The sequence below is a fragment of the Buteo buteo genome, chromosome 16 (assembly GCF_964188355.1).
Source record: "Buteo buteo chromosome 16, bButBut1.hap1.1, whole genome shotgun sequence".
Taxonomy (NCBI): domain Eukaryota; kingdom Metazoa; phylum Chordata; class Aves; order Accipitriformes; family Accipitridae; genus Buteo; species Buteo buteo.
The window spans coordinates 10,844,025-10,869,814 of record NC_134186.1 but is presented as its reverse complement, the minus strand read 5'-3'; the positions used below and the strand labels follow the sequence as shown (position 1 = coordinate 10,869,814).

The following is a 25,790-nucleotide window of genomic DNA, read 5'->3' as shown; positions in this document are numbered from 1 at the left end:
TCTGCACCATGCTGAATTCTAGCTTTCTCACTTCCCAAGTGAAGAAGACAATGTCCTTCATCCCTTTGCTATAATTAAACGTCAGCTTTGAAGAGGCCATCTTGCTTTTCATCTTTCTTTTTCACACATCATGTCCTGAAAAATAAACCCTGATAGGAAACTTGACATACCTAACCATGAAATGTCTCCAGCTAAACCACCTTCCTTGATGGATTCCTTGATGATTAGCCAATCCTCATGCATCTTCTTGGAAGGAAGGAGAGCAGTTTGCCTTGCTGGTATTTCATCCAAATACTCCAAGTGGGGAATGAGTTTTTTTACTTCAGCTCTGTAATTATAATCTGGTTCCTGGAGAAATTGAGAAAGTGGTCACTTGAACAGTTTATTTAACAGACTGTGGACTTCAACCAGCAGCACAGCAGTGTTCAATTTGTATGACTGCTGTATAACTTGAAATGCCTTCTGTGAGGCAAACCTATTCACCTCATTCAACAGAAATAAATACAGTCAGGAGTTTCAATTTCACTGTGCTTTCTCCTCACATTATTTCTACTTGAATTGATTGTGAACATGTCCTGAGCAGTGCAAACACATGCCCCCTGCGCAAAGGCTCCTTTGCTGTTTACCCGCTGATGACTTTGGCATTTGTCTTTGTTATATTCTGATAAGGTACAAAAGTGCAGAAGGCCACTGATGCCTGTGGAAAGCCTGGGCACCCTCAACATTCAGCCAGCCCCTCTCCCTGCTTTTGTGATTCCCTGGTTGCTGCATCAATACTCAGGTGACAGGAAGACTTGAAAATGTTATGAGTGTTGCTACACCTGTTGATGGAAAAAGAAAGAGCATTTCCATGGACTGTGTTTTAGGCACACCCATAAACCAGCTACAGCGAATGAACTGCACTGATTTTCTGTGGCAGTCTTCAGGGTTTTGGTGTGTGATTTTATACACCGTTAGAAGCGATGGCTTACTTCAAACTACATTTTCTTCTGCAAGAGGTCGCATGCCAACAGCAGGTGCATAGAAGGCTAAAATGGGCTGCACTTAGGTTTCTTTTCTGTGTGCTGGAAAAACAACATGATTGCTCCCAATGCACATGGACTCAGTGGGACAGCCATGGGGGAAAGCATGGGTGCAGCCCCCTTCTGCGTGGGTGGGTGGAGCTGACATGTTAGGAAATGATTTATGAGCACATGCCAATGCCTGGGGACCTCTGAGCAGCAAGGCCAATCCAGAGCAGTTACAACTGTGCTCAGAGCACACTGCGAATTGGGCTGTTTTAGTGGATTCCAGTGGTAGAAAGACACCTTCACGTGGCACCTTCGTCTTTGGGAAAACTTAGCAATACCTCAGGGCTCACTGGGTTGTGCTGCTTTGCAATGGGAATATTTTTGGTTAAAATAGTCTCAGATTACAAAAGGTAGCAAACACTGATGGCAATCTCTTTTACTCAAAGAAAGTATAAAGCAAGAATTTACTGCTAGTGGCAGAATATGAATGGACAGCTACCTGCAAATCAATTGCTTCATCCAGATCAATGTTACGCTTTTCAAGACATTGCATGCAATATTAGAAAACCCCAAAAAGCCAAGTCCTCATTCAACACACAGTTATCACAAACTGAAAGCTTTCTGTGGGACCTGGCTGTCTATATGCTCCCTCCCTCCACACGATGCAGCACTGAGGCTGGCAGAGGGAACTCACCAAATAAAGTGTGTGTTTGTTGTTGTTAAGAGGCAGACACTAAATTTCTCTAACTAAGCCTTTAATCTTAATTTAGAAAATGAGTCAACCGATTGCCATGCTACCCTGTACCACATGTACTCTGCACACTGCCTGGGCTACAGCCAATTTCCAGCCATGTCCTGTTGGAGAGAAGCATCGTGTTACGCTCATGTTACATTACTGCAACAGAGGCTGCAGAATTTATCATCAGGTTGTTGCTCTTGGTCTAGATAACAGGGGAAGATGAGCTCATCTGAAAATCAAATTACAGAGAGCAAACAGACCGTCTGAAGAAAGAGCAGTAAATTTTGCTGGACCGTTCTGTAGATTACAAGTAAATAGATAGGAGAGCTTTTACAGAGCTGTAGCAAGGACCAGACTACAAGAAGGAGCTTGAAGAAATAGAGCTGGCCATCTAGGGCACACCAAAGTAAGCCCACATCTGTTCTTTTCTATATTTCAGGTGGCTTTTCTATACCCTGAAGAAATGCAAACATCAGTTGAAACCAAGAAAGTGACAAAGTCCATGGAGAAGCTCTTGGCAGCTGAGGGCAGGGCTGGCTTTATAACCACCCCAGGGCTTAGCAGCTTCCCAACACGGAGACTGGGTGGGAGACTACAGTGAACTTACAGTCTGCCTCTGTTACAGTTCAGTGTAAAACATACCACTGTGCAGAATCCTTCAACAAATTCTGGCTGGCATTTGAATGCAACTACTTGCACAGGAGTAGAGACAGCCATTCAGCATGGAGAAAAGCAACAGGGCACACCACCACATACCTACTCCTCCTCTTTGAACTCCTGTTACATGCAAACACGCAGCAGCATCCCAAGGACTGATTTCCTCAGCTAAACAAACCAAGGACAATCTGACATTTCTCCATTACAAGTACATTTAAGAACTGAAGATGCCAAGTAAAAACTATGTGCTCCAAAAACACCACTTTCGCTGAGCAGGAGTGACAAGGGAGTAGAAACAGACTTTCTATGCTGTTAGGATACACTGCACCATTTTCATGGTAGGAAGCTATGATAAGGAAGTGTCAGAAGTTGTATTTGTCTCCATGGGAGTAAATAGAGAAAGTAGGCATGCTTTGTCCACCAGAAGCAGGCAGGGCTCCCTTAATGTAGGAATATGGTTTTTTTCCTCACATGATTTCATCTTCTGTAGGGGAGAAATGTTGATGGAGAAATCATTTTGGTTACAAATAGTTACAGGTGTAGTCTCTGAAGTATACTTCTACCAGTTCAAAACAGGAAGGCAAGTGTATAATGTTTACTTTTGGATTCCAGAGGGGAAAATTATGATAGCTAAAGTGCTACCTTCTGTGGCTGCTTTTACTGAGGGATACCACCAAGCCAACAATTACATCTGAAAAATGCTAATAACTCATGTATCTAAAAAGTGCGAAGACTTAAAATACGCGCATGTCTACTACACGATTGAGTTTTAGTGATAGCACCTCAGTTTTCAAGTCTAAATCCAGGACGAATATCAAACCCAAACTTTTATGCAAATTAATGGCATGGGCGTGATCACTTTGAAATGCACAGCAAAGCTATGGAACATGGCACAGTGGAGTCCCAGCACCAGCTCCTGCTCTGCTTTCTAACCCCTGTGTTAGCAGCTCTTTACAGGGCCACTGGGGATTGTGCCATCCTTAGTGAGTGCTGCACATTACGTACCTAGGTGTGTGTGCACAGGCTTGTGACCTTCCAAAAGACTTGGATGACAATATATAGTGTGCTGGCCTTAAACTGTCATCTGATGACATGAGTTAGACATTATGTGACCAAAATGAGGAACAGTCTTACTTGACCAAGTTTTTTAAACTCTGATTTTCCTCCAGTTACCTTCTCAGTACATGCCAAGATGCTTGTTTTTATATCCCAACAATGCCTTTTTTTGAAGCAGGGGAAAGTGAAAGAGAGTAATACAGATCTGAGACTGTTCATGTAGAATTAGATCTCCCTTAATTTTCTTGTTGAGTGACCTGAAACCCAAAGCAGATCACATATTACTGTGTTTTCATCTTTGTGACACAGAGGATCTCATGCCCTCAACAAAATACCTCTGCAAAAATGATTTTATCATTTCAGTATGTAAGAGGTGAATCACTGTATTTTATATATTCAGCTTTTGCTGAAGGTCTTTTTGGTCATTTGATTTTAACCTTTCAGGGAAAAGGACAACAAGCAGTTCCTACAATACAGCTTTTCCTAGTTATCTCATCTCAAGCATCATTTTTCTGAGGGTTCAACTTTCGAGGGTGGTGGTACTGGAGCACTTGCTGGTGGACTGGAGAGCCTCCAAAAGAACTGCAAAAGCCCAAAGACAGATATCTAATTGAGATATTGCAATTGGCACATCTTGTAAGAAAAATACTGGCTACTTTCTAACCTGCTGCAAGATCCACACAGGCTAGAAGGATCCATACAGCTGGGGTCCATGCTCTCCTTAGTTTTCCTTTAAGATGCCTGTTTGCACTGCAAGCTGGGAAACAACAGAACAGCTGATTTCTAGTTTAATCCCATCCCCACAGGAAAGAAGGAACAGATTGCTAGCGAACAGGTCTGAGTCTTTACTAGCACTTCTTGTATTTCATTTGTGGTCATCTTGGAGACAATACCCACGAGAGGACAAAATCAACAGAAATGAAAGATGGGAAATGCATGCCATGTCATTACTCAGAATGATACAATAGGAAGATGCAGAAATATTTCTCATTTCCAACTCAAACTAAAAAAGGACGGCCAAAAATTAACACAATATGTGCAAACCAAGTCCTCACCTCTGCAGATTCTGCATTTGGCTTCAGACAAATAAGGTTGCCCTCCACTGTCAAGCGGCTCAGCTTGCAACAAAGTCCCAGGTACTGCATCTGGTTGATGTCCTCAATATTGTTCCCTTCCAGGTCCAAAACCTCAAGGTGATCCAACCAGGTCAGCTGGCTCAGGTCCGAGATGTTGTTATAGGCTATGTAGAGTTCCTCAGCAGAAGTAAACATGAAAACCACAGGATTGCACAAGTAACACTCAAACTTTGCAGAATGTTTTCTAATATTTGAAATATTACATGGTACAGCATGAAATTAGCATGGAAGTGAACATTTTTCAAGTGTGGCCTTAAATAGCTAGGGCTAATATGACAATGAACTCTATGCTGCATTAAGCATCTTCAGGATCAGACCTGAATGTTACTCCTCATTAAAAAAAAAAATACTGCACTGTCTTTTAAACTAACACAAGCAATTCAAGGCATCCAACCAAAGTCCTTTATCAAAAAAAAGGGTGAGAAGAGAACAAAGGCTACAAGTAAAGAGTATCAACTGAAGATAGTTTTGAGATCGTCATTTGGCAGGACACATCTACACTTACTTTTAGAGAGCTGCAGGAAGAGATCCCATCTAAATCTGAGAGCCCACAGCAAGCCATCCATAGGACATGGAGGTGGGACAACGTGGTTCCAAGATCCCTTATCAAAGAAACAATTTAAGCTCTATTTAAATGGATGAAGGAACTTAAGACTTGCTTTCTTTTCCCCAAGACTAGGCCACTGCTACTTCCTTCAAATCTCGCATTGTTTACAAAAAATGTCACTAAAAATGTTCAACTTCAAAGGTGGAGAAAAAAATTATACCCCTTTTTACCTCTCTCTCTCACAGACATCTTTGTTCTTGTATGACAACATGTCACCCCAGTTCAGTTTGGTTAAGATTCATCCAAGAGCTACATCCTGGTAATTCTGTCATAAATCACAGGTAATTGCTAAGAATTAAGTGAGGTTTGCTTATGCTGGCATCATTTGCTCTACACACATAACCCAAATTAACATATCTGAGCTGATTGCACAGTCATCTCACTCCATCCTCTTATGGAATTACCTTTCTTCTGATTTTGCAGTTGAAAGGAACAGCACTCTTGCCAAATAACATTTTTTGAATCAGCAGAAAATTAGAATCTTTTCCATCCTATTTTCTCACCCTTTAGGTCTAGCAAAATATAAATAAGGGATCATTTATATAAATTCCAAACTTTATGGTCCTAACCCAGAAAAGCACATGCTGACCTGCTTAACTCCATACATGTGCAATGTCCCACTGACACTGCAACAGTGCACAATACAAAGATAATGCAAAATGCAAAAATGGTGGCAAATCAAATTGGGGCTTAACCACCTTTCATCTTTGGTAACATTAAGTTGCATAAAGCCACTGCTCAAACATAACCAAAATAGAACACTTTATCAAATCCCAAACCAACCAAAACCTCAGAATTCTCTACTGTAGCTGTGATATCAGACTACCTGAATAATGAAAAAACTAAACAGCAGGGAACTAAATATGAGGACAGTTGATCAGAGGAGGTAGAGACTAGCACGGAGTTCACAGAATCACAGCAATGGTTGAGGTTGGAAGGGACACCTGGAGGTCATCTTGTCCAATCCCATGTTCAAGTAGGGCCAGTTGCCCAGGACCACATCCAGGCAGCTAAAATAGTTCTTAAATAGAGATTCTTGGACTTCAAAATTGCAGATTAGCTATCTTTTATAGTATCCATTTTTATAATATACATTATAATAAATAATATATACTTTTATGCACTGTCTAGGGAAAATTGCAGAAGATAAAAGAATATGGTCAAGGGGTCCCTTCTGATCTTGGAATAAGGGTAATATAGTTCCCTTAATCATGTCTTCTCTTTATGGACCATGGGGAAAAAGAGTAGCTTTACATTGCCCTCTGAGAACCTCTTGCAGCTTTGATGCAGCTTTGCAGCAAAACCCCCTACAGTCAGATTGCCTGCTTCAGGGATACTGCACAACCAGCCAGTCCAAGAGGCCAGGAAGGAATGCTTTTACAAGTGGGGATAGATGTATTTTTGTCTGTGTTTTTTGTTCTTTCTTTCTCCACCATCTGAACTATTGGGAAGGGCCACATCAGGAGAAAGGAGACCGCATAAGGCTGAATAAAAGGATGGATGCATAGAAAAATATCCCCAGATGCCTCTTGCCTGTGATTTGCCAAATACAGGGCTGAATAGGACCTTCTAGGGTGAAACCAGGGATTTTCACTCCTCTGCCTTCTGGGGCATGGTTTGTCCACAGGCATCATTCAGGCCTATCTCACTTCATCCATCCTCTACCACTGCAGGGGCCCCAGGCATGGGGTATCTCTGATCATCCCTTCCCTGGATGCTGCAGATTTAAGTAAGCTCACGATGGATGTGCCGTGCAATGTATTTACGTAACGTTTTATAGCCTTCGAAGTACAAACAGTGCAGCTGATCTAATGGCCAGAACAAAGCAAATAAGAAAAATCTCAGTCACACGACACATCTCTTTCTGTCTAAGGCTACTTCTCCTTACAGGAGAAAACCCTCAACTGACATAAACCACAACCCCACTGAAATTTTGTGCACCTAGGCAGCTTGCCCGTACTGACGCAGGACGTCGCCATCTAATACAGAGACACAAGGATAGAGCAAACCATGCACACACAGGAACTCCCTTATACGGTTCCTTCTGTGAACTTGCTGCAAACTCACTTTATCTCGTTCCTTAGCTATCAGGGCAATCAGGAACACTTACCATGGTGTCACTGTACCTGTGACCAGATAAGCCCCTAAAAAGATGGAATTTTGTCAGATTTCTTTCCAACTACTCATTCAGATCTGCCTGACCTGAAGGTTTGTAATGTCCCTGTATGTGATCACATCCCCAGCCTTGCAGAAGATCTTCCACAACTGTTTACATTGTGCATATTTTATAAACAAAACAAACACTGGTTCTAAGGCTTCCTTAAAGAACAGATGCCTCCCAAAGTAGTATTTGCAGAAATTTATTACTAGATTTGCAACCTGTGTGCCTATAATAAGAAAGAAATTAAATTAAATTACAAAAGCAGAACCTACCATCAACCAAGGCCAACACATCCATAAACACAAATATGCCATTAGGAGTAACGCGAAGGAATTACATTGCTCGTTTCATGACCCACTTCAAGCACTGACGAGTTTTTCAAATTGCAGGCTAATTTTGGTGCAGAATTTTCTTTTCTGTAAACCACTGAACATCTGTAAAGGAAAGCGGTCCCTCTCATTTTTGTATCGTTGAAACAAGTGCTTCTGATAGACAGTGTGTTTATTAGGCCAGCAAAACTGAAGACAATCCTAGCCTGATTACTTTACATATGGTATGGTAAGGTATGATTAATGAATTTTATTTTTATTTTGTCTTGTACTTCCTAACTGAAGGTCTTTTGCCACAGAAGGAGCTTTCGGTAATATGCTTGTTCCTAATGTTTCTCTGTCAATATAAAGGATGCCAAAACAAAGCAATGGATTAATTCCCAAGCAGTTTTTACACAAGGCCCCGAGAAGAAACAGCTATCCCCTCTACTGCTAAAACCTTTATCACTTCACGCATTTTGAAGAAGCAGTCCCCTGCTCCTACTCAGAGGTCAAGGGTCCCAGAGTTAAATCCTATTTCCTTCTGTGCACTACAGTTTTCAGTCCCAGTGCCAGCTACGGCTAAACCCAGTGTGCACAAATGGGCTCAGTCCCTACTCACACCATCTGCTAAAAGTCACACACAGCACGTATTCATTATGAATTATCAGCTAATGAGTCTTCAAGCATTCTCCTGCTGCAGACACCATTGGAAGACACTAATTTAAATGACTTCTAAAACCTACTTACCTTACTCTTCACAATTTAAGCTGCCAAGTGTATAGTCTCAAATCCATTCCAGTTTCATTCACGGGTTGCAGCTCTGACTCTCTTGCAGCTAACTTTGGCACAAGTCAGGAGTAGCATGTTTAAGGTTAATACTAATCAAAGTTGATCAGTATTAGTATTCCAGACGAAGGAATTAGGTTGTATATCCCATGTCTTGGGTACTTGCAAAAGGCAGAACTGCTGTGTGTTTGCAATGCAACCTAGCGTTTGATAACAGTGCCTCATTATTCAAAAATGCTTACACAGACACCACAGAAAAGAAAAAAACATGGAAGCTAATGGGAACTGGTTTCTTACAAGGCTACAGGCTGTCCCAAGCTCACCTTTAACCCATGAAGCAAGATACTAAGGAAGCACGAACTTTGTTGCACTAAGCGTTTGGTATCACTTGGCCCACTTTTGCTTTCCGTTTCAGGAAAGGGAGCTAGCAAGCAGAGGTATCTTCACCCTCTGCCCCTCCACAAGAGCACTCCAGCTCTTATGGAGAGCAAATGACTGCTGTCCCTCCTTCCCTGCTACTGTAGACAGGCAGCAGTGAGGAGAAGAGACAAAATTACTTTTTCTTCCGCCCAGGCCCGACCGCAGAGCTCGCTGCAAGTTAAAGCCAGGAACAGTTCCCCTCGCTGACTCTGGGGTCATGCTAGCTGCTGGGGGAGCCTAAAGTTCTGGGTCATGCAGTAACAGTTTGGCCCTGCAGATCTTTACTCCTGTGTCTGTAACACGTCATCTCCAGTCAGAGATGTTATCACAGTGAAGTACATCTGCAAATATTTTATTCAGTAACTAACAAACTAATCTTTTGGAAGCTGCGTGAATCATGCTGCAGCATCAGAGAAAACTCCCTCATTAATTACTACACAGATAATTGCCCCTGAGAGCACGGCTGCTGTAAGGTGAAATTGCAACGTAACTCCAAGTAAGCTGCTCCCGACAACCGCACGCACCCGCATTTCTGAAAATACTTCTGAAATATTCTGGCTCGTGGGAAGAGAACTTAAGAACTTGCAAGAGATGGGAGTGCCTCCTCTGGGACCAGCTCTACCATATCTAGCACATCCACCTTGGAGGGGGTCAGAGCAAAGCAAGGAGTTGTGTGAGTGTGCATGACCACTGTGTGCATGCAAGTGTGCACACAGGTATGTTTTAATTTAAGTGCAGAGGGTCAGATCAGCCCAAATTGCATCTCGTGACTTTTTAACAAGAAACAGAATTAATGAGAATCTGCACTCGAATAATAATTTACCAGCATAAATTATTTTAATATAATAATAAACTCTTAATAACAGTTTGCCAGGGTAGTAAGAGAGAAAATCCACTATAATTATACATGTAGTGTAACAAAACACCCCTCCCCAAAAATAATCATTGACTGAGACTAAAATTAATGAGACACGTCAGACACCAGAACCCTCCTGTATTAGGCATGATATAAGTGCATAGAAAATGAGGGCATCTATTAAAAAAATAGGGTAGAGAATATGACTGAGAAGTTTGACAGCTGAAATAGGAAAAAGATGAGACATTGTACAAAGCTGGTGGCAGCTGGTCGTATGACGCAGCACAGGAGAGGCCCAGTGATGTGCAAACAACAAAGAGCATATAGAAAGAACCAGAGGACACTGTAGAGGAAATGTAGCTCCCATTAATATACACAACGGATAATTCAATTCCAGTGGACAAGTGTCCTGTCCCAAGTGACGTGGAAGCCGGGAACTTTACAGAAAGGGCAAGGAATTAATAGGCAAATCAATTATATATCCTCCTCACTTCTGCTACGGTTCATACAGGTCAGGTTTGAAGCAGAGACAGAGCATGGGGTGGGAATGCGTACATCATATCTTTGGTTGTGATAAACAGAGGATTACAGCCTCTGAGGCTGCCAAACCAGTGTCCTCCAGAGTAATTACTCCCCATGCACACCCCTATGCACTTGCTTGCAGAACATGCACTGAATACTAGATCAAGTTTTCAGTATTCAAAAGTGCCAAGAAACCAACATAGACCCCCTCAGTTTCACCTTGAACCCACAAACTTGCATTTATAATTGATTTTAAAAAAATAATATTAATAAACTGAAGGGTTTGAAACCTGGGTTCCAACTATCTCCAGATACTGCTGCAGGGATGGGAACCCCTCAAACAGCTCTGTGTGTCTGTGAGGGTCTTGGCAACATCTTCCCCCCCTTGCGCATAACCATTTCAGATTTTTTCCCATGAAATTTGATGCTCCCATCTTGTCATCGCTTCCTCAGACTGGGGGGAGAGCACAGGGGCAAGGAACAGTTTGGCTTACAACACCTAATAACAAGTTTGAGAAATAATGTGTTCTTCCATTAGTCCAACATCCTTGTTCTTCAGGGATTGATTCACTCCAGCCAAAATTTTACTGGACGCAGACCAGACCTAGAGAGCCAAATCCTGCTCTTGGTTTCACCACAATAAATCCTGAATAACTCCACTGAGCTCAAGCTACCCAGTAAACACTTACAACAGCACAATTCTGAACACATTCATCAGCTTGCAAACTGGAAGCTGGTTTCGAATCATTCACCTAGAAATAAAACACTAACTCCACTGAACCTGCAAACAGGATCTCAAAGCACACACGCATCTGTTGGATAAATCTTCAGTAGCAATACATCTAAAATAGCCATTGATGCGGATATTATTTATTTTTAAAGGTCTCTCTGAAAATGAATGCACTGGTAATCAGAGAGATTTAGTTATTAAAAGAGTGACCAAGCCACAGCCTTACAAAATAAAGGAAAAAAAAAAAAAATCTCATCTCTAATCTACAGAAATCAAGTTGAATTTATCAAGCTGCACTGTGATAACACTGATCCAGTCCATATGTCAGCACACAATGGTTTGGTTGTACAGACAATTCTGACATCAGAAGCAAAAACTTTTAAAGCCTGAATGTTATTTAAATCAGTAACATATGTTCTATTAGGAAGCTTACATAATAGTTTCATTGTACTCTCAAATAGCTGTAAAGTATTCAAAATTGTAAAACTGATTGTACGCATGTGTTGCTCGTACTTGATCAAATCCACAACACAGCCCGCAACTCTGCAAGCAGTGCTGAGGCCACGTCCTTATGTCCTCGCAGTATCCTTTCGCAGTTGAACAAATGTCATATGAATGTGAAGACCTGGCTTGCTTTGCAGTATTGCAGCCTTGGTTGGTTTTGCACTTACTCTTCCAAATTCAAGTAGTAATATGCTGAAAACCATCAGGTTGGGTCTCCTGTGTCTTGCACCTCGCACAGCCATGGCATGCAGGTTGCCTTCAGCATCTTATGCTCCCTTGCACAAGTGTGAACCACTGCCCAAGGTGTAAGATAACAAGGATCATGCCCCATCTGTTGCTGCCAGAAGCCAACTTTTAGGCTGAAATGCCATGGAAATGTAGCACCTAATATTCTGGCCTCATTCTTCCTTCTGAACTGTGCAGCTTTTTCACAGTAAGGGTTCCTAACCCTGTTGAGACATGTTGTTGGAGACTTCAGAAACTAAGCAAAAAGAGACTTTGCTAGACAATTCTCAACTCATAAGCTTAAACACATCAGAAGGCAGCAAGCATGTTTTAGGGTGAACAGAAAGCATGCATCTACCAAAGGTCTTTCTAAATAACAACCGCATCTATGAAATTCTGTTTTCATAACTCCCTTTTACATGCAAATGAAGAATTTCTATATGAATGAAAAGTTATTGTCGCCAAAGGTCTTTGCAGTAGGGTGTCTCTGTTGACCCATCTTTTTGAGGCAACCTTCACATGAATAAGAAGCTGTTTTCCAAATGGGCTGCAGTGCTGATGCCACTGGCAATATTTCTCCCAACAAAAGGATTTCACTATTTCATTCCAGGGTTGGGGTTTTTTTTGGTTGGTTTGTTGCTTTTGTTTGAAGTTTCAAGTTTGGAAAGGGGCAAAGGTCTGGCATATTGCTTTTTTTACCTGTGGATCTCTGCCACACTCTTCGCTGACAGCAAAATGGATCTCTGTGGAGGAAATGCAACTCCCCCAGTGCTGCACAAGGGGTAAATCAGGGAGAGCATTCAGGGTTTCACATTTTGTCCAGCCTGTGACTCTGCCTTCTCAGCTTCGTCATGCCGAAGTGAGAGCCAGCTGCTGCAGCTTTCATGGGCTTGCTAAAGCGAAATGCAATTATCAAGGAGCCACGTGCTTTTGGCCAGCACTTTCTCTAAAGCAAAAGCCTGAAAGCAAGGACAGGAGACTACCTGGCTACAGCAGTCAAAATCACGAACCATTCAAGGCAGTTTGGTTGTTGTCCAGGACTGGAACCAGAGACCACGCCAGTGGCCCTGGTAGAGTACTTGAGCTATGCTGTGGACACATCTGTTACCAATGCTTCAACCAGAGACACCACATAAAAATCCTTGTTCCACTACTAACACCAGTGCCAAACGTCCCCCTGTGTTCAGCAGGGCCAACATCTGGTGCTGGCAGGCGAGGATGGCCTCTGGAGACAGAAGATGACAACAGAGGAAGAAGCCAACCCCAACAAGATACATCTCTGGGCCATTCCTGACTTACAACATTTTCACTCATCATTGCTGCTTCTCATTGCCTCATTGAACTCACTGTAGCAACCGCAATATTACACTAAGTGCTACGCTACTTGCAAGCACTTTATTTTCCATGTCAGATTATACCTCATTTAAACTAAAAGTGCTTTGCTGAGACCAAGAGGAGAGAGGTATTTGTAAATGAAATTGAGTGCTGATACACATGCTTCTGTAACTAGTCATAATCGTGCTTAAGTTAACCCAGACGCTTACTTCTGTTAAAGTTAATACACATGAAATGCAGCTTTAGTTTCAAGTGCTCTCATTTTTAGTTACTGTCAAAAAAACCTAGAGCAGAATAATGGGCTTGATCAACATTGATGTACTCAGAGTCAGGAACAGCAATTCCCTAACACATGAATATACAGCCTGCGTGGGAAGGATAATGTAATTTTGTGTTAATTTCCTTTTGACCATTAAAACTGCTTGTCAGCTTAGTTACTGGCAGTGTTTTAACAATGAAAGATCAGTTGCTTTAACTCAGCTCCCACAATCTGAAAGGAATAGGGGTTGCCAAAGTGCACTTCTGTGGGCCAAGACTGGCCCTTGATCTTTTTTTTTTCTACCCCACTCCAGCTCCCACCCTCTGCATGTAGCTGCGCCCCAGAGATGCTGTCGAAACCCAACACGCCATGCTGCATCTCACTGGGTGCATTACATTTCCACAAGAGCAAGTGAATTTTCAAATAGGCTAAAGTTGAGACACACAGTAAATAAAACTCTCACACCCACGTATCCATTGCCCCTCCATTTAGCCCCAGAGCTACTGACAGTTTCTATAGTTTTGGCAATCGTTCATTCTCATTGTTGAAAGTTTACATATAGAAAAAATAAAGGATAATGAAACAGTGGTTAGAGAATGAGTTAGTTACATTGAAGAAATGAATCCCACAGCACTTTAAAATTTCCTGCATGAATAACTTTTAAGTCTCCCACATGTTGTGTGCCTGTTTCATAGTATGTTCCAGGTCTGAGCTTTGACAGAGTAAGACAGATATATTGCAACTTTCATTTAATATAGATCTCATCCTTCAAAATCAACCCTTGAAACTTTTAATGCTGCAGGGTAAGCAGAAGAAATATTCTGTAAAAGACCCAAATCAGCTGACAGATTCAGTGGTGTTAAGACACACACCACAAAAAAAGCCCCCCAAGCCCCTTTTTCTGAGCACCAGAAAAACTGGAATTTTAGATTAATTGACCACACAGAACTAAAGAATTGGATCAGCTGTGAGTTGTTATTTAACTTTTGTCATGGTAATGGCTATAGAGTTTCCACTGGAAAGAAATACTTGACATACTACAAAAATGTGTTGATACGAAAACCTAGAAGGAAAATGTAATTTAAAGTGATTTAGTCTGAATGTACAGTTGCAGGAATGCAGGTTCTCGAGATTCTTTAGATCTGGCATATTTGTATGACACTAATGATTTTCTCCTGTGGCTGATAGTCATTTCTTCTTTGTACCTTTTCCTTCCTTTCTTCTTTTATCTGTGCATATAATCAGTAAGAAAACAGAAAAAATACAGAAGCTTGCAAGGAACAGATACAGGTACAACTTGGGCGTGTGAATGGCTAGCAAATGCCAGTTGACTTCCTCCAAATTTCTCTTCTCTCTCAGCCTCTAAAGTTGACCTCAGATTTGGCATGATAGACTTGTCTCCTTATGTCCTGAGTCAAGACTTTTTCCTTAAACAATAGCTTCAAGGGAGACTTTCTCTGCTTGTACTGGCCTCCAGATGTTCTTTTACAACAAGCAAACAAGATGCAGAAGAGAAGCTTGGGGGACCTCAGAGCCCATCAGCCTGACTACTGAGGCAGATGAGACCTTATAGATTTCCATACTGAGGGTGTTACTACAAGACAGAACCTCAGCATTTATTTCACAGTACACCAACAGACATCCCAAATCTGGTGCAGGTGTGCTAACTGGATATAATAGCAAATTCCACACCCCATCCTTGAGTTCTTTCAATCAAATTCCCAATCCAAGAGGATTTAGCAGTAGATGTTGTAATGTGTCCTCAGTCATGGAGATGAGCATTACGGCAGAAGTGCAAACCCTCACAAGGGCTCTCAGCTGCCAGAGATGCCGCTGATCAGCTCCACTGATCAATGGAGAGACTTCATCAAACATGAGCAGACTAATTGTTCTAGCTCCCCAGCGCCCTCTCACCAACACAAGTCTCAAATAAACAATTTCAGAGGAGCTCACACAAAATTCTCCCACCCATCTTGACCTAGCTTTGGAGGCAATGGTAGTTACCACCCACAAGTAACATTTCCTTTATAGACTAATTTGCAATGGTTCCTTTACAGACTTCCAACAAGCTCACCGAAATAGTACACAGTCTTTGTGCAAGAGAAATGCATACTGTGTAGACTTCCAACAAGCTCATGAGTTGGGATAAAACCCTTCATTGGCTATGATATATACTGATCTTGAGAAAAGCAATTCTATTAACTTGAGAGGCTAGCTGTTGGCTGTGAAGTAAGGGAAAATATTCCCTACAACAGCTGCAGAAGAGTCATGTAACCCGCTACCTGCCACATTATTCAAAAGTGGACACTCACACCATGAATTTCAGTGGCTCTCTGTATCTCTCCAGCGAAAATAAAGGTTTCCAAATTGACATACCTATCAATTTTTACATGAGCTAACTCAAATACATTGTACAAACAATCTGGTATCACTGTTAAGTACAGATGCTAGGAAATGGAATAACTATTTCACAAGACACAAATATATAGATATTCAGTTTTCTTTCAAACTGTTGAGACTAATGTTTCTTCTGCACCATTAAGTTAGCTTGGGAATGCAAAAAGGAAAAAACCTCAGTGAAGATGGCTATGAGTGGTATTTAATATTAACGAGTGTATAAGGTAGAGAGAGATGACTCCTTCTGATTATAATGTGAGTTTAAAAGTAAATACCAGTTAACCTAAACTATTTAATAAAAAATAATGAGATTCTTGAAAAAAAACCCCAACAATCCACTCAGAAAAAACTGCACTTTTACCTTAAAGTAGCAGGAAGAATCATTGCATATTGCAGATTAGAGCAAATACTTAAAATATACAGAATTTGCTTATTTACATAGATGAACCTTACAGAAAGTTGTGGTTTAACCCCAGCCAGCAACTAAGCATGACGCAGCCGCTCACTCACTCCCCTCCACCCAGTGGGATGGGGGAGAGAATCACGAAAAAAAGTAAAATTTGTGGGTTGAGATAAGAACAGTTTAATAGGTCAGAAAGGAAGAAAATAATAATGATGATAATAAGAAAATGACAATAATAATAAAAGAATTGGAATATACAAAAGAAGTGATGCACAATGCAATTGCTCACCACTCACCAACCAATGCCCAGTTAGTCCCTCAGCAGCAACACGTCCCCAGTCCAGGCCAACTCCCCCCAGTTTATATAATGGGCATGACATTGCATGGTATGGAATATCCCTTTGGCCAGCTTGGGTCAGCTGCCCTGGCTGTGTCCCCTCCCAACTCCTTGTGCCCCTCCAGCCTTCTTGCTGGCTGGGCATGAGAAGCTGAAAAATCCTTGGCTTAGTACAAACACTACTTAGCAACAACTGAAAACATCAGTGTGTTATCAACATTATTCTCATACTAAATCTAAAACATAACACTGTACCAGCTAATAGAAAGAAAATGAACTCTATCCCAGCCGAAACCAGGACAAAGGTCCTTTTGACAATGGTGGCTGTATTGTTTAAACACATAAGAGTGACAAAATAAGACTCATTATGCAAATAAACAGATTTTCAAATATTTCTTAAATCTTCCAGTATGATTTAGCAACCATATTTTAATGTGTATCTTTTATAAAGGATAAAATTTATGCTACTGATTCTTACTGTTTCTAGGGTCAAAATTTAACATGTGGCAATAAAACTTTTTTTTACTTTAAGTTCCTATGGAACAAATGTTACTTTTTAAAACTGGATTTACCTTGGGATGCTGAGAGCAAGAACCTAAAAAAAAAAGTATGTGGGACCTTAATAGGCATAATTATTATAATTATAAATAAGGGCAAGATAAACTAAACCACAATAAACAGAGTAAACCAAACCTCTGCAAGTTCTTGCCTATGGTGAGATGAAGCACTAGAAAGTGCAGTGGTAGGACTGTGAGGCTGATGAAGTTCAAACCAGGAGATGCCACAAACAGTCTTACAAACATGCAAACCTTCATAAAACTTCTGTTACCAAAAGTGGGTGATGGGTTTCATTACTAAACCTTTGTGTTCAGGTTCTCACCTCCATGAGAAGAACACACAGTGCAGCTTAAGGCAAAAGGTGAAGAATGTGCTCGCATTATACCTGCTGATGGAATCGCAAACTTCACCTCCTAAAACACAAAGGCATTTCTGTATTTATTTTTGCAGGTAATGATCTACCCCTGAGGGACTTGAAGCACCCTGTAAAGATCTCAGGATAGATGAGTAAAACTTTGCCAAACAGCAAATCAGAAACCAATCTAGAGAAGAAGTGTGCATGTATTTTAGGGGAAAAATAGCAACAGGTCCTTTGTGTGCAGTAATGAGTCCACAGAAAATAAGAACTAAATCAACTCCTGCATGGAGAATAATTTATAGAAATTAGATTATAAAAACTGATTGTACACTGAAATTCTATTTATTTCTTCATTGTTTATTCATATTGCTTGGCAGTTACCAACTGATGAATACAACCACATGGCTTAATTTCCCCTCCAATCTGACTCCCAGTTTTAAAATCAGCACTTACCTTGCATTCCAAGAACATAATTTCCCACTGAATACAATTATTTTCAATAAAAAAACCAAACAAGATGCAGACAAGCAACTCTCTTGTAGGAGAGAATCAAAACAACCTACAAACCCATTAAACTAAAGCTAAGATTATTTTCCTACCTATTTCCATGAAGACGACTCTTCCACAGCTGGATAGCTCCACTGGCAATGGGCTAATTACTACTGCTTCCCAACCCAGTTCTTTGGGTTTTCTCAGACAATGATTATAACCATTCTTTCTCATCACTAAAATGAACATTTAGGTGTAAATTTTTATAAGTGACCCCTGACATTGGCAGCTGAAACAGAGCAGCTGCAAACCCTAATAGCCAGGCATGTAAGCACTTATTTGCTAGCAGAAATCAGCTAGTTATTACCAACATTTTTATTTATCATATTATAGTTGCTATCCAGAGCATGTAAGCCAGATCATGATCTCATTAGGCAAAGCCTTGTACACAACTCTTTCAAAAGACTGTGTCTGCCCCAGAGTAATATATAAAGTAAACAACTGAGATTGAAAATACGGTGAATTTCTACAGCTAACCCAGGATGTTGTAGAAACAACAGCTAACCCAGGAACTGAGTCATATTTTTGAAGTGCTGGTCCAGCAGCTCAGCCACAAAGCCTAGTCTTGCCAAAGCGTAGTCAGCCACAAAGCCTCTAGTCATTGCCATTGCTATCTCCAGCTGGTTCAAAGAGTAAAGCTGCCTCTGTAATCCCAGAGACTGGAATCAGGTGAGCTTGTGGACTACTAAAAGGTTCCTCATTCACTAAAAGCAATTGGTGCATCTTAAGTAATTACTACTTGTAAGCTAACAGTAATTGTTAGACCACAACACTGATTAATATAGATTTTCAGAGGTCCCCTTTGGAAATGACAAAAGCTTTTATCTATGTGCTTTCTTGATGAAGGAAAGAAAAGGAGAAATGGTGTACAGAGTGTGAGCCAGACATGTGGTTTTGCAGGTGTGGATGCATGCACTTGTTTCTGCTCACTGACCTTCAAGGAGTAAGGGCCGAATTCTTCCCATGGGACCAAACAGTCTACCCTCAAACACCAGCGAAGGAATGCAGGACACCTCTATCCTCAGACCTTCTCACAAGAAGGGAAAAGCTGAGAAGTGTCCACCATCTCCACTCTAGTCCCCTGACCTCCTGGAACACACTGTACTGTCAGCACATTTGCAGCTAGGAAGCGCTTGCTTCGAGATGAGCTGCAGCTCCTGGCTGGACAATACCAAATGAAGCCGGACCCCAGAGAAAATCATACATAGAAAAGGTTTGAGGGCTTCATGTCAACAAGCCTAGGCTCCAGCAGAGGTATTTACTGCTCAAATGTTCAACAGAGCTACGTTAGCAAGGTAGTGGCTGAGGCAGCAGTAAAGAGAAGCTGATGGTGAGAAGAAGATGGGTGCATGGCATGAGAAAACATTCTGAAAGGAAAGGGCACTTTTTACCAAATATACTCAAAGTGGTGTGTCTATTCAGATGGTGGGCAGAGAAGGGGCACAATTATTTATTAAATGATGGGCTTACCTTACCTTGCAGGTGTCTACTGGCGGACTTGCTGCACGCATTATCTATTATTTATTTACTTTGCTATTTCACTAGCCACGTTCATGCTGCAAAAAGTGTTGTGGTCTCTGATGATCTCTTATGGTTTTCATGCCCTGTATTGTACTGCAGCTTGGATCACAAAACAGAAACATGATAGCGGTGCCCTTGGGTGAAGAAATCTACCTCCATGGAAGTGCTCAGGTGACAATGAGAGCAGATTCTCTCTGCTCAGTCTAAGATGAGATGAATGCACTAGACCCTCCACACTGAACCTGTCATGACCAGGAGGCCTTTAAACTTGGAGCTGCAATGGTAGGACTTGCCTCATAACCCTGCTCCTTACAGGTACGCTCTGTACCTGAGAGCCTGAAATAGCTAGCAGGTGGAACTTCAGCTAGGGAAGGCTGCATAAAACATAGTGCTGAAGGCAAGAACCATGGAAAGACACTGCAAGGCCACGAACTTGTTTTGATGTCCTCCGTGCTTGCTGCAGAATGGAGCCTGAGCTCCAGAACCACAACGGTGCATTTGTACAGAAAACAAGTTTGGCTTCACTAGCTGGTGAATCAGCCCATCAGACTCCCTGATATCTAAGGTCATAAAGACATTCACACTCTCTACTTCGGACACCTGACCTCATAAAATTAAACCAAGAAAAGATAGAAGCATTACATTACCTTCCTAGTCAAGGGAGAGCTAGGCATCTCAGAGAGGTCTACCCAGAACAGATAAATGGTCAAAGCAATCAGATTTCCCTAGGGCCTAATGCAGACAGGCTGATTGTACTTTACTGAAAATAATCCGCTCAACTGAAAGTAGCTGTATTTCTGTCCCCAAATAATTATCTTTTATCAACAATATGAATGTCCTTAAAACTGTCAATGCTAAATAAAACCTGAGGTCACGGCAATTTTGCCAAGGTTTGTAATATTGCCAGGGATCTGCAGGCATTGATACAGAGAAGACTCATTAATACAGAGATTAAGATTTAACTCAAATGCTTTCCTAGCTCCTGGCAAGCACCCAAAGTCCTCAAAGAACATGTTCTTAAGTTAGACTTCATAGCAACCTTAACCACTGAAGGACTTTCAGACTAGTTACACAAAAGAAACAACAGAAACACTTCCTAAAGAAACTAGCTTGCATTTGAAATTAAATGCTTTTCCCATTCAGAAAAGCAAATGTTAAAGTAAACAGTGATGCTCTGGGCACTGAAATACGGACCTGAAGAGATTCACTCCAACCAAAAAAGAGCAGTGGTTCTCTGACTGCATGTGTAAGTACAACCTAGAGCAAGAACACCCTGATCCCTCATTAAACCCTGTTGGCAACTACTGTAATACAAACAAATCATCTGTTGACAAACATTTGCATCTTTAATGCAAACTAACTGAATTGATTTTAGAAAATATTTGGGGATTTTATCTATCATAAAAGCAACACTGATCCTTGTTGCACAGAACTCATTGCACTTACATGTAGTACCTATGTTACATGCATCAGATGTAGTAATCCAGTAATTGCAAAAAATTAGAAATGACAGGCAGAAGAAAAAGCAAACTGGAGGAAAAAAAAGAGCAAGGAAGGGAGTAAGTAAAAATGACAAGGAAAAAAGAAATTTAGGGGAATGATGCCCCTAAATTTCTTCTGTTTGAGAGAAAACTATCCAGCAAATAGTGGGTGCCTACATACACACTATCAGCAATACACCAAATTTTGGGCTGATCAGTGTCACAGCTCAGTCTTAAACAATATGGTGTAACTTGGTCCAGATCCAGCAAAGCACTTGGACTAATGTTAAATTCTCAGTTTGCAAGCAGTTCCACTGAAGTCAGACTTCTTGTGACTTTAAGAGGTGATCATTTGCTTAAACTCTTTTTTGGATAACTACCAAGGAGCAATACTGCTAAGTTCAAATTCCTAAAGATCCTGATTCAGGTCTCAAAAATATTTTGAAACATTGGTTTAAAGTCCTTGCCCTCAATTAAGAAAGAATTAGTTTGGCTCTGGTTTCTTAAAGTCATGAAATAATCAGCAAAAGCCTTACTCAAATCACTTGGGTCACATTTTCAGTTATTTTTTCACAGTCAAGAGGGCTTGAAAATTTTCAAAAAGTGAACACAGAGATTCCTGTGTAGCCAGTCTTGTCCCCAGGAGTTGGTGTTAAAAAAAAAATAAATAAAAAAATCTATCCTAAGACTCATAAAAGCATGAGAATTGTTGAATTTCAACATACTCTGCACCTTGCTCATTTGAACCTTCAGGACAACTGTCTCGTTTCCACTCTCCCATGACAACTTTACTGACCCAAATGGACCAGAATTACTGTCCTCTTGTTCTGGGGGACTCTTCTGCAATAGGGCAAGAGCAATTTGAGAACTGCATGCAATGCAGACTGCAGCAAAGAAATGTTAACTCTATCTGGATGAAGGAAATCTGTTTTCCTTTTTTCCTATATCTCTCATACTTACTTTTGTCCCCTCATTCTGCAGTCTCTGCATTTCATCTCACTTAAAATGTAATAACCTCTCTCTGTTACAACCAGTTGCTTATGTAGCCCTGGGAGCAGACCAGTCTTCTGCTGGCTACAATGCATGGGGCTGAATGGGAGGAAATGAACTTCAGCTGGTGAAACAGCTTCTGCTATAAACTTAGGGGAACCAGTTCCTGAGATTCCCCTATCTGATTTAAAAGCCCTTTCTTAAAGATATCTATCTAACATTTTTAAACAGAACTTTTCATTCATTCCTGAATTGAGAATAAAAGCAATCTGATAAAAAAATATATAGGCTACATGCCAAAGCAGAAGTAGTAATTCATTGGCCTTGAAATATAGTTCTTTTACTGGAAACATTACAAAGATGAGGACCGTGTGTCATCACAAAAAAAGGGCAGTTTTTAACAGGCACTCTTCAGAATAGGCTCCACATTTCATCCTCAATTATCAGTTTATAAATCTAGAATTTCTTAGCTGCTAGCAGATGGGCAAAGGTCACCAAACAAGGGGCTCATAAAATTGGTGCAATTTAGAAAATTAACGATAATCTGAACTAATTTCTTTTCACAGTACACTGGATTTTCCAGAGCTGTTCCCCTTTAGCAAAGGGCCAGTAGAAAACTAAAACCCAGAAACAGCCAAAAAAGAAATTCCCTTTCAACTGCCAAGATGGATTATCTGCAAATACACTTGGATGTATTTTCCTTATGGATTAAATTAAATAGTTGATAATAATATCCTGCACTTATATATAGCCTTTCAAAGTTTCAAGTATTCAAAAATAAGGTTTAGGAGGGTTGGGGAGGGACCATGAGTTTGCAACTAAAGTAGCTCAACCACACACCCCATCAAAGGAATCAGAAATCCTTCAGGAACTACCAGGAAAAGCTAATATCCAAACTCACTGATCTAGCAAGCCTTGCTCTCCCATAGAAAATTGTAATACACAATCGATTCCTCACTCCCAGAACATCCCTCCTTTGATTTCTATCGAACGGCAAATGGCAACGCACACCTCAGCATCCTCACAACTTAAGTTCCTACGTGAGGTTGACAGGAGTAAACATTTCAAAAATATCAGTAACTAAAGTCAGGATCATAAATCCTTATTTTGACATCTCCCTATACACAGTTTACTATCAAGAGAATTCTTCCCCCGTTTTCAAACTGAAAAAAGATGGTTTACTTCCATTTCATCTTAAAATAATTAGGAAATTCTACCCCGCAAGACAGAATGAAACAAAAATAAAGTGACAAAAAGCAAGTTTCCCATCTTATTACCCACTCATGCATACACCCTGACAGTCTTTTGTTTGTAATGATTCACCATAATACATTTTTTCACATAATATAGCATGAAAAGAATGTCTGCTTTTAACATCCCAAGTATATATTAAACACCCTCTATCTTTTGCTTGCTTTTCTGTCCTTACCTTCTTTTCAGTAAACAAACCAATCTTCCAGTCTGTCCTTATGAGACACTTCCTGTTATCTGCTGCCCATTTTCAAATTGCAACCACAATGATTCTGACCTTATGGCTGAGAAAGTCTGTGGGAATTACTTTTAGTGACATGGAAGAACATTTCTTCTATCTTCCTCAAAAACCTCAGTTGCAAGGGTTTGGTTGAATACAACAAAATAGTCACTTTTTGGACAGAATTCAAACATCAGCAAGTTTAATTTGGAAATAAAATTTTTAAACATTTTTGAGTAAAAGGCAACAGCCAGCTAGAATAGAAGCAACTATGTTACATTAGCTATAGCAGACATCACTACTGCCGCGACAGCAACATTGCTTTAATGGGCATTAAACTGACATGATGCAGACATCCAAAAATAAAGTTCAAGTACCCAGGCTGTGCTTGCATGGGCTGTGCCCTTAAGTGATCTGTGTTTATCAATGACAGATTGTCAAAATGGGAATTAATAAAGGAAAGCTACTGCTGTACTACACTGACTGAGTTCTGGTCTGGGAGAGCTAACAGACTGTTCTTCTTTGTTTACCTGTTCCTTGACAATTGCATTTAACTGCCACACAGAAAGCATGCTTATTTAAAGGAGGAGCAGATAGCTTCTCCTGGGGTTTGTGTGCCTGGGAAGTGTCACAATATTAGACTTGATATTCAAGCCAAAACACATTTACGTTATAGTTGATCAAATCAAAACTCGAGAGCAAACGTTACCCGCATCAAGGACCACAAGGATGTCAGGTCACAGAAAATGGTTTATGAAAAGTTTTCATGACAGAAGTCTCAGAATACAAAGGGATGTGCAAAAACCTACTAAAGCCCTAAGTCAAATAAATTAACAGTTTAGTTTTCCTGAACTGCATCCTGTATTCAATACCAACAGAACTGGTCAAAACATTTTCCATTGACACGTTTTAAGAGAATATTGATTTTTGACCAAAAAAATCCCTCTGTTTAATTTTTCTTTCTTTTTAATATAATAAAATGTCTTTTGATATTGTCAAAAATATAATTTTTTTCACCCACTACTTACTCCTCCATTGCAACAATGGAGCAATTTCATGCTTATGACAGTGGTTGGTTGCCATTAAAATAATTGCAGCACTGTAGAATCACCACTTTTCCATGTTATGGACTAGAAGGTGGAAAAAAAATTTAGACTGGAAATACTTCATCTCATCACCAGAACAAGGGAAAATAAGACCAAAGTGTGACAACTTAAGTACATTAGCTGCTTTAGTGACGATGCATGAGACCAAGAAGAATTTATTGCCACTTCTCATCAAGGAATACGTTCTCTTTAAGAAAAATCAGCAAAATCACTAATTTTTTTCCCCACAAACTTAGCAGATAGCCGTACAAAGCCAGAGACAGTCCTCTTTAACATAAAGATGGCCTTTACACAGCCATTTACTGATATGAACTGTACTTTTCCACTATGCATTAATTACCAAGGGTAATACAGATATCAGCACAGGAGAGAGAAGACAGCTCTGCCTCCTCATTGTGACGATTTTCACTTCTATCTTCCCAACCTGCCAACTCCCCGGTTCTTTGGAAGAAAATGTGTGACGCTTTCATGGACCTCAGCAAGCCAGGGACATGCAGTCTTCACAGCAGCTCTCATAAACCCAACTTCATTGACTTCAATAAAGCCAAAGTGATTTTCATCAGCTGAGGAACTGGTCTGACCAGTATAGAACAGGTTACTGTGCACAATAAAAGCCCAAAGGCTGAAACACTCAGAAATCCAAGCGCTTAGACATAGATAAGAGGCGAATTTCTAGCTCCTTTCAAATTTGCAACAAATTTCCATGAACTTCAGCATGGCAGGAACTTTCCTGGTGGCAGACTGGGGCTAATTCATCGGCACCATTGCAGCTACACTGATTTATTCCGGCTCAGGTCCTGTCCTTAAATTTATGTGGTTAAGGAGCATATATTCATTACCTAATCCATTATCACAGCACAGGGAAATGGAAGAAATGAAAGCAGCACAAATGAAGATTTTATCACTTAAATAAAATCGAGGGCTGTCATTCTTTATGTTTGTTTCAGTTATCATTCATTTCTTACCTCACAGACACAAGCAAGCTATTGTTCAACTTCAGTTCTCTCAGATTAGGTAGATAGGCACCTATGGGAACAGAATAAAGAATCGCTTTGCAGACCTGGCAGTAAAGGAGACTTCTGACAATTACAAGTTGAAGCATCTAATTTTACATGCATTTCTTACCTGTTTCTGCCAGATCTGTGCTAGACCTCTTCTAAGAAAATTAATGAGATTATTTCACTCAAAAAATATTTCACCCTTTGCATTTTTTGCAACGTATACTTATTGTCTGCACAGCTACCCAATTATAGCTCTTGGAACCCCTCTCTGACAATTCTGATAGAGCACCTTTCTAGACAGACA

The 25,790-nt window shown here is 40.6% G+C and overlaps 1 protein-coding gene across 5 annotated transcripts in view; it reads right to left on the bottom strand.

Annotated features, from left to right (window-relative positions):
* LRRC56 (leucine rich repeat containing 56) overlaps positions 1-25,790 on the bottom strand; it is a 75,654-nt gene that overhangs the window by 19,000 nt on the left and 30,864 nt on the right. For 3 of the 5 annotated variants that reach the window (XM_075047829.1, XM_075047830.1, XM_075047831.1), the window contains 4 exons: positions 25,451-25,511; positions 5,104-5,200; positions 4,518-4,715; positions 171-348 (listed from right to left, as the gene is read on the bottom strand). In XM_075047829.1, coding sequence (XP_074903930.1) covers positions 171-348; positions 4,518-4,715; positions 5,104-5,200; positions 25,451-25,511 — 534 coding nt within the window. Of the gene's footprint in view, positions 1-170; positions 349-4,517; positions 4,716-5,103; positions 5,201-7,638; positions 8,027-23,337; positions 25,325-25,450; positions 25,512-25,790 lie in introns of those variants that run through there. The other 2 variants (XM_075047832.1, XM_075047833.1) reach the window with 2 other exon arrangements.